Below are 12,434 nucleotides of genomic sequence, written 5' to 3'. Positions count from 1 at the left end.
AGGTGAAGCCCTCAGGTACAGTAGTGTTGTAGATGTCTTGTTATTCCCTTGTTCCTCTGTTGTTCCTCCTGTCACTGATCTCTTATGTGAAGGTGAAGCCCTCAGGTACAGTAGTGTTGTAGATGTCGTGTTATTCCCTTGGTCCTCTGTTGTTCCTCCTGTCACTAATCTCTTATGTTGCTGCAGATGCTCAGCTCTCGGCCGTGGACTCTCTGATTGACACGATGAGTTTGGTCCATGAGGATGAGGAGGGGGTTGAAGATTTATTGAAACCAAGTAAAATCCCAAATCCTCAGTTTCAGAGATTATTCCAGGTAAAATCTTATTTACTCCTCATTCCAGTGACCTGATCCTGTAAGGAGGGGGAGGGGCCATAGATGTGCTCTGATCCTGTAAGGAGGGGGAGGGGCCATATATGTGCTCTGATCCTGTACGGGGGAGGGGCCATAGATGTGTTCTGATCCTGTACGGGGGATGGGCCATAGATGTGTTCTGATCCTGTACGGGGGAGGGGCCATAGATGTGTTCTGATCCTGTACGGAGGAGGAGGGGCCATAGATTTGTTCTGATCCTGTACGGAGGAGGAGGGGCCATAGATGTGTTCTGATCCTGTACGGAGGAGGAGGGGCCATAGATGTGTTCTGATCCTGTACGGGGGAGGGGCCATAGATGTGCTCTGATCCTGTAAGGAGGGGGAGGGGACATAGATGTGTTCTGATCCTGTAAGGAGGGGGAGGGACCATAGATGTGTTCTGATCCTGTACGGAGGAGGAGGGGCCATAAATGTGTTCTGATCCTGTACGGAGGAGGAGGAGGGGCCATAGATGTGTTCTGATCCTGTACGGAGGAGGAGGGGCCATAGATGTGTTCTGATCCTGTAAGGAGGGGGAGGGGCCATAGATGTGCTCTGATCCTGTACGGAGGAGGAGGGGCCATAGATGTGTTCTGATCCTGTAAGGAGGGGGAGGGGCCATAGATGTGTTCTGATCCTGTAAGGAGGGGGAGGGGCCATAGATGTGTTCTGATCCTGTAAGGAGGGGGAGGGGCCATAGATGTGTTCTGATCCTGTTAGGAGGGGGAGGGGCCATAGATGTGTTCTGATCCTGTAAGGAGGGGGAGGGGCCATAGATGTGTTCTGATCCTGTAAGGAGGGGGAGGGGCCATAGATGTGCTCTGATCCTGTACGGGGGAGGGGCCATAGATGTGTTCTGATCCTGTACGGGGGATGGGCCATAGATGTGTTCTGATCCTGTATGGGGGAGGGGCCATAGATGTGTTCTGATCCTGTACGGGGGAGGGGCCATAGATGTGTTCTGATCCTGTAAGGAGGGGGAGGGGTCATAGATATGTTCTGATCCTGTAAGGAGGGGGAGGGGCCATAGATGTGTTCTGATCCTGTAAGGAGGGGTAGGGGCCATAGATGTGTTCTGATCCTGTAAGGAGGGGGAGGGGCCATAGATATGTTCTGATCCTGTACGGAGGAGGAGGAGGGGCCATAGATGTGTTCTGATCCTGTAAGGGGGAGGGGCCATAGATGTGTTCTGATCCTGTTAGGAGGGGGAGGGGCCATAGATGTGTTCTGATCCTGTACGGAGGGGGAGGGGCCATAGATGTGTTCTGATCCTGTAAGGAGGGGGAGGGGCCATAAATGTGTTCTGATCCTGTACGGAGGAGGAGGAGGGGCCATAGATGTGCTCTGATCCTGTACGGAGGAGGAGGGGCCATAGATGTGTTCTGATCCTGTAAGGAGGGGGAGGGGCCATAGATGTGTTCTGATCCTGTAAGGAGGGGGAGGGGCCATAGATGTGTTCTGATCCTGTAAGGAGGGGGAGGGGCCATAGATGTGTTCTGATCCTGTAAGGAGGGGGAGGGGCCATAGATATGTTCTGATCCTGTAAGGAGGGGGAGGGGCCATAGATGTGTTCTGATCCTGTAAGGAGGGGGAGGGACCATTGATGTGTTCTGATCATGTACGGAGGAGGAGGGGCCATAAATGTGTTCTGATCCTGTACGGAGGAGGAGGAGGGGCCATAGATGTGCTCTGATCCTGTACGGAGGAGGAGGGGCCATAGATGTGTTCTGATCCTGTAAGGAGGGGGAGGGGCCATAGATGTGTTCTGATCCTGTAAGGAGGGGGAGGGGCCATAGATGTGTTCTGATCCTGTAAGGAGGGGGAGGGGCCATAGATGTGTTCTGATCCTGTAAGGAGGGGGAGGGACCATTGATGTGTTCTGATCATGTAAGGAGGAGGAGGAGCCATAGATGTGTTCTGATCCTGTACAGGGGAGGGGCCATAGATGTGTTCTGATCCTGTAAGGAGGGGGAGGGGCCATAGATGTGCTCTGATCCTGTACGGGGGAGGGGCCATAGATGTGTTCTGGTCCTGTACGGAGGAGGAGGGGCCATAAATGTGTTCTGATCCTGTACGGAGGAGGAGCCATAGATGTGTTCTGATCCTGTAAGGAGGTGGAGGGGCATTAGATGTGTTCTGATCCTGTACGGAGGGGGAGGGGCCATAGATGTGTTCTGATCCTGTAAGGAGGAGGAGGGGCCATAGATGTGTTCTGATCCTGTACGGAGGAGGAGCCATAGATGTGTTCTGATCCTGTAAGGAGGGGGAGGGGCCATAGATGTGTTCTGATCCTGTAAGGAGGAGGAGGGGCCATAGATGTGTTCTGATCCTGTACGTGGGAGGGGCCATAGATGTGTTCTGATCCTGTACGTGGGAGGGGCCATAGATGTGTTCTGATCCTGTGAGGAGGAGGAGGGGCCATAGATGTGTTCTGATCCTGTAAGGAGGAGGAGGGGCCATAGATGTGTTCTGATCCTGTAAGGAGGAGGAGGGGCCATAGATGTGTTCTGATCCTGTAAGGAGGGGGAGGGGCCATAGATGTGTTCTGATCCTGTAAGGAGGGGGAGGGGCCATAGATGTGTTCTGATCCTGTAAGGAGGAGGAGGGGGCATAGATGTGTTCTGATCCTGTAAGGAGGAGGAGGGGCCATAGATGTGTTCTGATCCTGTAAGGAGGGGGAGGGGCCATAGATGTGTTCTGATCCTGTAAGGAGGGGGAGGAGGGGCCATAGATGTGTTCTGATCCTGTACGGGGGAGGGGCCGTAGATGTGTTCTGATCCTGTACGTGGGAGGGGCCATAGATGTGTTCTGATCCTGTACGGAGGAGGAGGAGGGGCCATAGATGTGTTCTGATCCTGTACGTGGGAGGGGCCATAGATGTGTTCTGATCCTGTACGGAGGAGGAGGAGGCACCATAGATGTGTTCTGATCCTGTACGGAGGAGGAGGGGCCATAGATGTGTTCTGATCCTGCACGTGGGAGGGGCCATAGATGTGTTCTGATCCTGTAAGGAGGAGGAGGGGCCATAGATGTGTTCTGATCCTGTAAGGAGGAGGAGGGGCCATAGATGTGTTCTGATCCTGTAAGGAGGAGGAGGGGCCATAGATGTGTTCTGATCCTGTAAGGAGGAGGAGGGGCCATAGATGTGTTCTGATCCTGTAAGGAGGGGGAGGGGCCATAGATGTGTTCTGATCCTGTAAGGAGGAGGAGGGGCCATAGATGTGTTCTGATCCTGTAAGGAGGAGGAGGGGCCATAGATGTGTTCTGATCCTGTAAGGAGGAGGAGGGGCCATAGATGTGTTCTGATCCTGTAAGGAGGGGGAGGGGCCATAGATGTGTTCTGATCCTGTAAGGAGGGGGAGGAGGGGCCATAGATGTGTTCTGATCCTGTACGGGGGAGGGGCCGTAGATGTGTTCTGATCCTGTACGTGGGAGGGGCCATAGATGTGTTCTGATCCTGTACGGAGGAGGAGGAGGGGCCATAGATGTGTTCTGATCCTGTACGTGGGAGGGGCCATAGATGTGTTCTGATCCTGTACGGAGGAGGAGGAGGGGCCATAGATGTGTTCTGATCCTGTACGTGGGAGGGGCCATAGATGTGTTCTGATCCTGTACGGAGGAGGAGGAGGGGCCATAGATGTGTTCTGATCCTGTACGGAGGAGGGGGAGGGGCCATAGATGTGTTCTGATCCAATCCTGTACGGACGAGGAGCCATAGATGTGTTCTGATCCTGTAAGGAGGAGGAGGGGCCATAGATGTGTTCTGATCCTGTAAGGAGGAGGAGGGGCCATAGATGTGTTCTGATCCTGTAAGGAGGGGGAGGGGCCATAGATGTGTTCTGATTCTGTACGGAGGAGGAGCCATAGATGTGTTCTGATCCTGTAAGGAGGGGGAGGGGCCATAGAGGTGTTCTGATCCTGTAAGGAGGAGGAGCCATAGATGTGTTCTGATCCTGTAAGGAGGGGGAGGGGCCATAGATGTGTTCTGATCCTGTAAGGAGGAGGAGGGGCCATAGATGTGTTCTGATCCTGTAAGGAGGAGGAGCCATAGATGTGTTCTGATCCTGTAAGGAGGGGGAGGGGCCATAGATGTGTTCTGATCCTGTAAGGAGGGGGAGGGGCCATAGATGTGTTCTGATCCTGTAAGGAGGGGCCACATATGTGTTCTGATCCTGTAAGGAGGGGGAGGGGCCATAGATGTGTTCTGATCCTGTAAGGAGGAGGAGGGGCCATAGATGTGTTCTGATCCTGTACGTGGGAGGGGCCATAGATGTGTTCTGATCCTGTAAGGAGGGGGAGGGGCCATAGATGTGTTCTGATCCTGTAAGGAGGGGGAGGGGCCATAGATGTGTTCTGATCCTGTAAGGAGGAGGAGGGGGCATAGATGTGTTCTGATCCTGTAAGGAGGAGGAGGGGCCATAGATGTGTTCTGATCCTGTAAGGAGGGGGAGGGGCCATAGATGTGTTCTGATCCTGTAAGGAGGGGGAGGAGGGGCCATAGATGTGTTCTGATCCTGTACGGGGGAGGGGCCGTAGATGTGTTCTGATCCTGTACGTGGGAGGGGCCATAGATGTGTTCTGATCCTGTACGGAGGAGGAGGAGGCACCATAGATGTGTTCTGATCCTGTACGGAGGAGGAGGGGCCATAGATGTGTTCTGATCCTGTACGTGGGAGGGGCCATAGATGTGTTCTGATCCTGTAAGGAGGAGGAGGGGCCATAGATGTGTTCTGATCCTGTAAGGAGGAGGAGGGGCCATAGATGTGTTCTGATCCTGTAAGGAGGGGGAGGGGCCATAGATGTGTTCTGATCCTGTAAGGAGGGGGAGGGGCCATAGATGTGTTCTGATCCTGTAAGGAGGAGGAGGGGCCATAGATGTGTTCTGATCCTGTAAGGAGGAGGAGGGGCCATAGATGTGTTCTGATCCTGAAAGGAGGAGGAGGGGCCATAGATGTGTTCTGATCCTGTAAGGAGGGGGAGGGGCCATAGATGTGTTCTGATCCTGTAAGGAGGGGGAGGAGGGGCCATAGATGTGTTCTGATCCTGTACGGGGGAGGGGCCGTAGATGTGTTCTGATCCTGTACGGAGGAGGAGGAGGGGCCATAGATGTGTTCTGATCCTGTACGTGGGAGGGGCCATAGATGTGTTCTGATCCTGTACGGAGGAGGAGGAGGGGCCATAGATGTGTTCTGATCCTGTACGGAGGAGGAGGAGGGGCCATAGATGTGTTCTGATCCTGTACGGAGGAGGGGGAGGGGCCATAGATGTGTTCTGATCCAATCCTGTACGGACGAGGAGCCATAGATGTGTTCTGATCCTGTAAGGAGGAGGAGGGGCCATAGATGTGTTCTGATCCTGTAAGGAGGAGGAGGGGCCATAGATGTGTTCTGATCCTGTAAGGAGGGGGAGGGGCCATAGATGTGTTCTGATTCTGTACGGAGGAGGAGCCATAGATGTGTTCTGATCCTGTAAGGAGGGGGAGGGGCCATAGAGGTGTTCTGATCCTGTAAGGAGGAGGAGCCATAGATGTGTTCTGATCCTGTAAGGAGGGGGAGGGGCCATAGATGTGTTCTGATCCTGTAAGGAGGGGGAGGGGCCATAGATGTGTTCTGATCCTGTAAGGAGGAGGAGCCATAGATGTGTTCTGATCCTGTAAGGAGGGGGAGGGGCCATAGATGTGTTCTGATCCTGTAAGGAGGGGGAGGGGCCATAGATGTGTTCTGATCCTGTAAGGAGGGGCCACATATGTGTTCTGATCCTGTAAGGAGGGGGAGGGGCCATAGATGTGTTCTGATCCTGTAAGGAGGAGGAGGGGCCATAGATGTGTTCTGATTCTGTACGTGGGAGGGGCCATAGATGTGTTCTGATCCTGTACGTGGGAGGGGCCATAGATGTGTGCTGATCCTGTAAGGAGGAGGAGGGGCCATAGATGTGTTCTGATCCTGTAAGGAGGAGGAGGGGCCATAGATGTGTTCTGATCCTGTAAGGAGGAGCCATAGATGTGTTCTGATCCTGTAAGGAGGGGGAGGGGCCATAGATGTGTTCTGATCCTGTAAGGAGGGGGAGGGGCCATAGATGTGTTCTGATCCTGTAAGGAGGAGGAGGGGCCATAGATGTGTTCTGATCCTGTAAGGAGGAGGAGGGGCCATAGATGTGTTCTGATCCTGTAAGGAGGGGGAGGGGCCATAGATGTGTTCTGATCCTGTAAGGAGGGGGAGGAGGGGCCATAGATGTGTTCTGATCCTGTACGGGGGAGGGGCCGTAGATGTGTTCTGATCCTGTACGTGAGAGGGGCCATAGATGTGTTCTGATCCTGTACGGAGGAGGAGGAGGGGCCATAGATGTGTTCTGATCCTGTACGTGGGAGGGGCCATAGATGTGTTCTGATCCTGTACGGAGGAGGAGGAGGGGCCATAGATGTGTTCTGATCCTGTACGGAGGAGGAGGGGCCATAGATGTGTTCTGATCCTGTACGTGGGAGGGGCCATAGATGTGTTCTGATCCTGTAAGGAGGAGGAGGGGCCATAGATGTGTTCTGATCCTGTAAGGAGGAGGAGGGGCCATAGATGTGTTCTGATCCTGTAAGGAGGGGGAGGGGCCATAGATGTGTTCTGATCCTGTAAGGAGGGGGAGGGGCCATAGATGTGTTCTGATCCTGTAAGGAGGGGGAGGGGCCATAGATGTGTTCTGATCCTGTAAGGAGGGGGAGGGGCCATAGATGTGTTCTGATCCTGTAAGGAGGGGGAGGAGGGGCCATAGATGTGTTCTGATCCTGTACGGGGGAGGGGCCGTAGATGTGTTCTGATCCTGTACGTGGGAGGGGCCATAGATGTGTTCTGATCCTGTACGGAGGAGGAGGAGGGGCCATAGATGTGTTCTGATCCTGTACATGGGAGGGGCCATAGATGTGTTCTGATCCTGTACGGAGGAGGAGGAGGGGCCATAGATGTGTTCTGATCCTGTACGTGGGAGGGGCCATAGATGTGTTCTGATCCTGTACGGAGGAGGAGGAGGGGCCATAGATGTGTTCTGATCCTGTACGGAGGAGGGGGAGGGGCCATAGATGTGTTCTGATCCAATCCTGTACGGACGAGGAGCCATAGATGTGTTCTGATCCTGTAAGGAGGAGGAGGGGCCATAGATGTGTTCTGATCCTGTAAGGAGGAGGAGGGGCCATAGATGTGTTCTGATCCTGTAAGGAGGGGGAGGGGCCATAGATGTGTTCTGATCCTGTAAGGAGGAGGAGCCATAGATGTGTTCTGATCCTGTAAGGAGGGGGAGGGGCCATAGATGTGTTCTGATCCTGTAAGGAGGAGGAGGGGCCATAGATGTGTTCTGATCCTGTAAGGAGGAGGAGCCATAGATGTGTTCTGATCCTGTAAGGAGGGGGAGGGGCCATAGATGTGTTCTGATCCTGTAAGGAGGGGGAGGGGCCATAGATGTGTTCTGATCCTGTAAGGAGGGGGAGGGGCCACATATGTGTTCTGATCCTGTAAGGAGGGGGAGGGGCCATAGATGTGTTCTGATCCTGTAAGGAGGAGGAGGGGCCATAGATGTGTTCTGATCCTGTACGTGGGAGGGGCCATATATGTATTCTGATCCTGTACGTGGGAGGGGCCATAGATGTGTTCTGATCCTGTACGGAGGAGGAGGAGGGGCCATAGATGTGTTCTGATCCTGTACGGAGGAGGAGGAGGGGCCATAGATGTGTTCTCATCCTGTAAGGAGGGGGAGGGGGCCATAGATGTGTTCTGATCCTGTAAGGAGGGGGAGGGGCCATAGATGTGTTCTGATCCTGTAAGGAGGGGGAGGGGCCATAGATGTGTTCTGATCCTGTAAAGAGGGGGAGGGGCCATAGATGTGTTCTGATCCTGTAAGGAGGGGGAGGGGCCATAGATGTGTTCTGTTCCTGTATGGAGGAGGAGGGGCCATAGATGTGTTCTGATCCTGTAAGGAGGGGGAGGGGCCATAGATGTGTTCTGTTCCTGTATGGAGGAGGAGGGGCCATAGATGTGTTCTGATCCTGTAAGGAGGGGGAGGGGCCATAGATGTGTTCTGATCCTGTACGGAGGAGGAGGGGCCATAGATGTGTTCTGATCCTGTAAGGAGGGGGAGGGGCCATAGATGTGTTCTGATCCTGTAAGGAGGGGGAGGAGGGGCCATAGATGTGTTCTGATCCTGTACGGGGGAAGGGCCGTAGATGTGTTCTGATCCTGTACGTGGGAGGGGCCATAGATGTGTTCTGATCCTGTACGGAGGAGGAGGAGGGGCCATAGATGTGTTCTGATCCTGTACGTGGGAGGGGCCATAGATGTGTTCTGATCCTGTACGGAGGAGGAGGAGGGGCCATAGATGTGTTCTGATCCTGTACGTGGGAGGGGCCATAGATGTGTTCTGATTCTGTACGGAGGAGGAGGAGGGGCCATAGATGTGTTCTGATCCTGTACGGAGGAGGGGGAGGGGCCATAGATGTGTTCTGATCCAATCCTGTACGGACGAGGAGCCATAGATGTGTTCTGATCCTGTAAGGAGGAGGAGGGGCCATAGATGTGTTCTGATCCTGTAAGGAGGAGGAGGGGCCATAGATGTGTTCTGATCCTGTAAGGAGGAGGAGGGGCCATAGATGTATTCTGATCCTGTAAGGAGGGGGAGGGGCCATAGATGTGTTCTGATCCTGTACGGAGGAGGAGCCATAGATGTGTTCTGATCCTCTAAGGAGGGGGAGGGGCCATAGATGTGTTCTGATCCTGTAAGGAGGAGGAGCCATAGATGTGTTCTGATCCTGTAAGGAGGGGGAGGGGCCATAGATGTGTTCTGATCCTGTAAGGAGGAGGAGGGGCCATAGATGTGTTCTGATCCTGTAAGGAGGAGGAGCCATAGATGTGTTCTGATCCTGTAAGGAGGGGGAGGGGCCATAGATGTGTTCTGATCCTGTAAGGAGGGGGAGGGGCCATAGATGTGTTCTGATCCTGTAAGGAGGGGGAGGGGCCACATATGTGTTCTGATCCTGTAAGGAGGGGGAGGGGCCATAGATGTGTTCTGATCCTGTAAGGAGGAGGAGGGGCCATAGATGTGTTCTGATCCTGTACGTGGGAGGGGCCATAGATGTGTTCTGATCCTGTACGTGGGAGGGGCCATAGATGTGTTCTGATCCTGTAAGGAGGAGGAGGGGCCATAGATGTGTTCTGATCCTGTACGGAGGAGGAGGAGGGGCCATAGATGTGTTCTGATCCTGTACGGAGGAGGGGGAGGGGCCATAGATGTGTTCTGATCCAATCCTGTACGGACGAGGAGCCATAGATGTGTTCTGATCCTGTAAGGAGGGGGAGGGGCCATAGATGTGTTCTGATCCTGTAAGGAGGAGGAGGGGCCATAGATGTGTTCTGATCCTGTAAGGAGGGGGAGGGGCCATAGATGTGTTCTGATCCTGTACGGAGGAGGAGGGGCCATAGATGTGTTCTGATCCTGTAAGGAGGGGGAGGGGCCATAGATGTGTTCTGATCCTGTAAGGAGGGGGAGGGGCCATAGATGTGTTCTGATCCTATCCTGTACGGGGAGGGGCCATAGATGTGTTCTGATCCTGTAAGGAGGGGGAGGGGCCATAGATGTGTTCTGATCCTGTAAGGAGGGGGAGGGGCCATAGATGTGTTCTGATCCTGTAAGGAGGGGGAGGGGCCATAGATGTGTTCTGATCCTGTACGGAGGAGGAGGGGCCATAGATGTGTTCTGATCCTGTACGGAGGAGGAGGGGCCATAGATGTGTTCTGATCCTGTAAGGAGGGGGAGGGGCCATAGATGTGTTCTGATCCTGTAAGGAGGGGGAGGGGCCATAGATGTGTTCTGATCCTTTACGGGGGAGGGGCCATAGATGTGTTCTGATCTTGTAAGGAGGAGGGGCCATAGATGTGTTGTGATCCTGTAAGTAGGAGGAGGAGGGGCCATAGATGTGTTCTGATCCTGTACGGAGGAGGAGGGGCCATAGATGTGTTCTGATCCTGTAAGGAGGGGGAGGGGCCATAGATGTGTTCTGATCCTGTAAGGAGGAGGAGGGGCCATAGATGTGTTCTGATCCTGTACGGAGGAGGAGGGGCCATAGATGTGTTCTGATCCTGTAAGGAGGGGGAGGGGCCATAGATGTGTTCTGATCCTGTAAGGAGGGGGAGGGGCCATAGATGTGTTCTGATCCTGTACGGGGGAGGGGCCATAGATGTGTTCTGATCTTGTAAGGAGGAGGGGCCATAGATGTGTTGTGATCCTGTAAGTAGGAGGAGGAGGGGCCATAGATGTGTTCTGATCCTGTACGGAGGAGGAGGGGCCATAGATGTGTTCTGATCCTGTAAGGAGGGGGAGGGGCCATAGATGTGTTCTGATCCTGTAAGGAGGGGGAGGGGCCATAGATGTGTTCTGATCCTATCCTGTACGGGGGAGGGGCCATAGATGTGTTCTGATCCTGTAAGGAGGGGGAGGGGCCATAGATGTGTTCTGATCCTGTAAGGAGGGGGAGGGGCCATAGATGTGTTCTGATCCTGTAAGGAGGGGGAGGGGCCATAGATGTGTTCTGATCCTGTAAGGAGGAGGAGGGGCCATAGATGTGTTCTGATCCTGTAAGGAGGGGGAGGGGCCATAGATGTGTTCTGATCCTGTAAGGAGGGGGAGGGGCCATAGATGTGTTCTGAACCTGTACGGAGGAGGAGGGGCCATAGATGTGTTCTGATCCTGTACGGAGGAGGAGGGGCCATAGATGTGTTCTGATCCTGTAAGGAGGGGGAGGGGCCATAGATGTGTTCTGATCCTGTAAGGAGGGGGAGGGGCCATAGATGTGTTCTGATCCTGTACGGGGGAGGGGCCATAGATGTGTTCTGATCTTGTAAGGAGGAGGGGCCATAGATGTGTTGTGATCCTGTAAGTAGGAGGAGGAGGGGCCATAGATGTGTTCTGATCCTGTACGGAGGAGGAGGGGCCATAGATGTGTTCTGATCCTGTAAGAGGGGGAGGGGCCATAGATGTGTTCTGATCCTGTAAGAAGGAGGAGGGGCCATAGATGTGTTCTGATCCTGTAAGGAGGGGGAGGGGCCATAGATGTGTTCTCATCCTGTACGGAGGAGGGGCCATAGATGTGTTTTGATCCTGTAAGGAGGAGGAGGAGGGGCCATAGATGTGTTCTGATCCGGTAAGGAGGAGGAGGGGCCATAGATGTGTTTTGATCCTGTGAATAGGAGGGGCCATAGATGTGTTCTGATCCTGTACGGGGGAGGGGCCATAGATGTGTTCTGATCCTGTACAGGGGAGGGGCCATAGATGTGTTCTGATCCTGTACGGGGGAGGGGCCATAGATGTGTTCTGATCCTGTACGGGGGAGGGGCCATAGATGTGTTCTGATCCTGTACGGGGGAGGGGCCATAGATGTGTTCTGATCCTGTACGGGGGAGGGGCCATAGATGTGTTCTGATCCTGTATGGGGGAGGGGCCATAGATGTGTTCTGATCCTGTGTGTGGGAGGGGCCATAGATGTGTTCTGATCCTGTACGGGGGAGGGGCCATAGATGTGTTCTGATCCTGTACGGGGGAGGGGCCATAGATGTGTTCTGATCCTGTACGGGGGAGGAGGGGCCATAGATGTGTTCTGATCCTGTATGTGGGAGGAGCCATAGATGTGTTCTGATCCTGTACGGAGAAGGGGCCATAGATGTGTTTTCATCCTGTAAGGAGGGGGAGGGGCCATAGATGTGTTCTGATCCTGTATGGAGGAGGGGCCATAGATGTGTTCTGATCCTGTATGTGGGAAGGGCCATAGATGTGTTCTGATCCTATATGGGGGAAGGGCCATAGATGTGTTCTGATCCTGTATGGGGGAGGGGCCATAGATGTGTTCTGATCCTGTATGTGGGAAGGGCCATAGATGTGTTCTGATCCTGTACGGGGGAGGGGCCATAGATGTGTTCTGATCCTGTATGGGGGATGGGCCATAGATGTGTTCTGATCCTGTATGGGGGAGGGGCCATAGATGTGTTCTGATCCTGTATGGGGGAGGGGCCATAGATGTGTTCTGATCCTGTATGCGGGAGGGGCCATAGATGTGTTC

General features: G+C 54.0%; 1 protein-coding gene across 1 annotated transcript in view; it reads left to right on the top strand.

The window, feature by feature from the left end:
- XRCC5 (X-ray repair cross complementing 5) overlaps positions 1-12,434 on the top strand; it is a 68,432-nt gene that overhangs the window by 32,374 nt on the left and 23,624 nt on the right. Inside the window, exon 13 of the mRNA XM_056536995.1 lies at positions 187-314. Within this exon, the coding sequence (XP_056392970.1) occupies positions 187-314 (128 nt within the window). The remainder of the gene's footprint in view (positions 1-186; positions 315-12,434) is intronic.

Source organism: Hyla sarda, chromosome 8 (assembly GCF_029499605.1).
Source record: "Hyla sarda isolate aHylSar1 chromosome 8, aHylSar1.hap1, whole genome shotgun sequence".
Taxonomy (NCBI): Eukaryota; Metazoa; Chordata; class Amphibia; order Anura; family Hylidae; genus Hyla; species Hyla sarda.
Note: the sequence above shows the minus strand (reverse complement) of the source record. Positions and strands in the feature narration are given on the sequence as shown.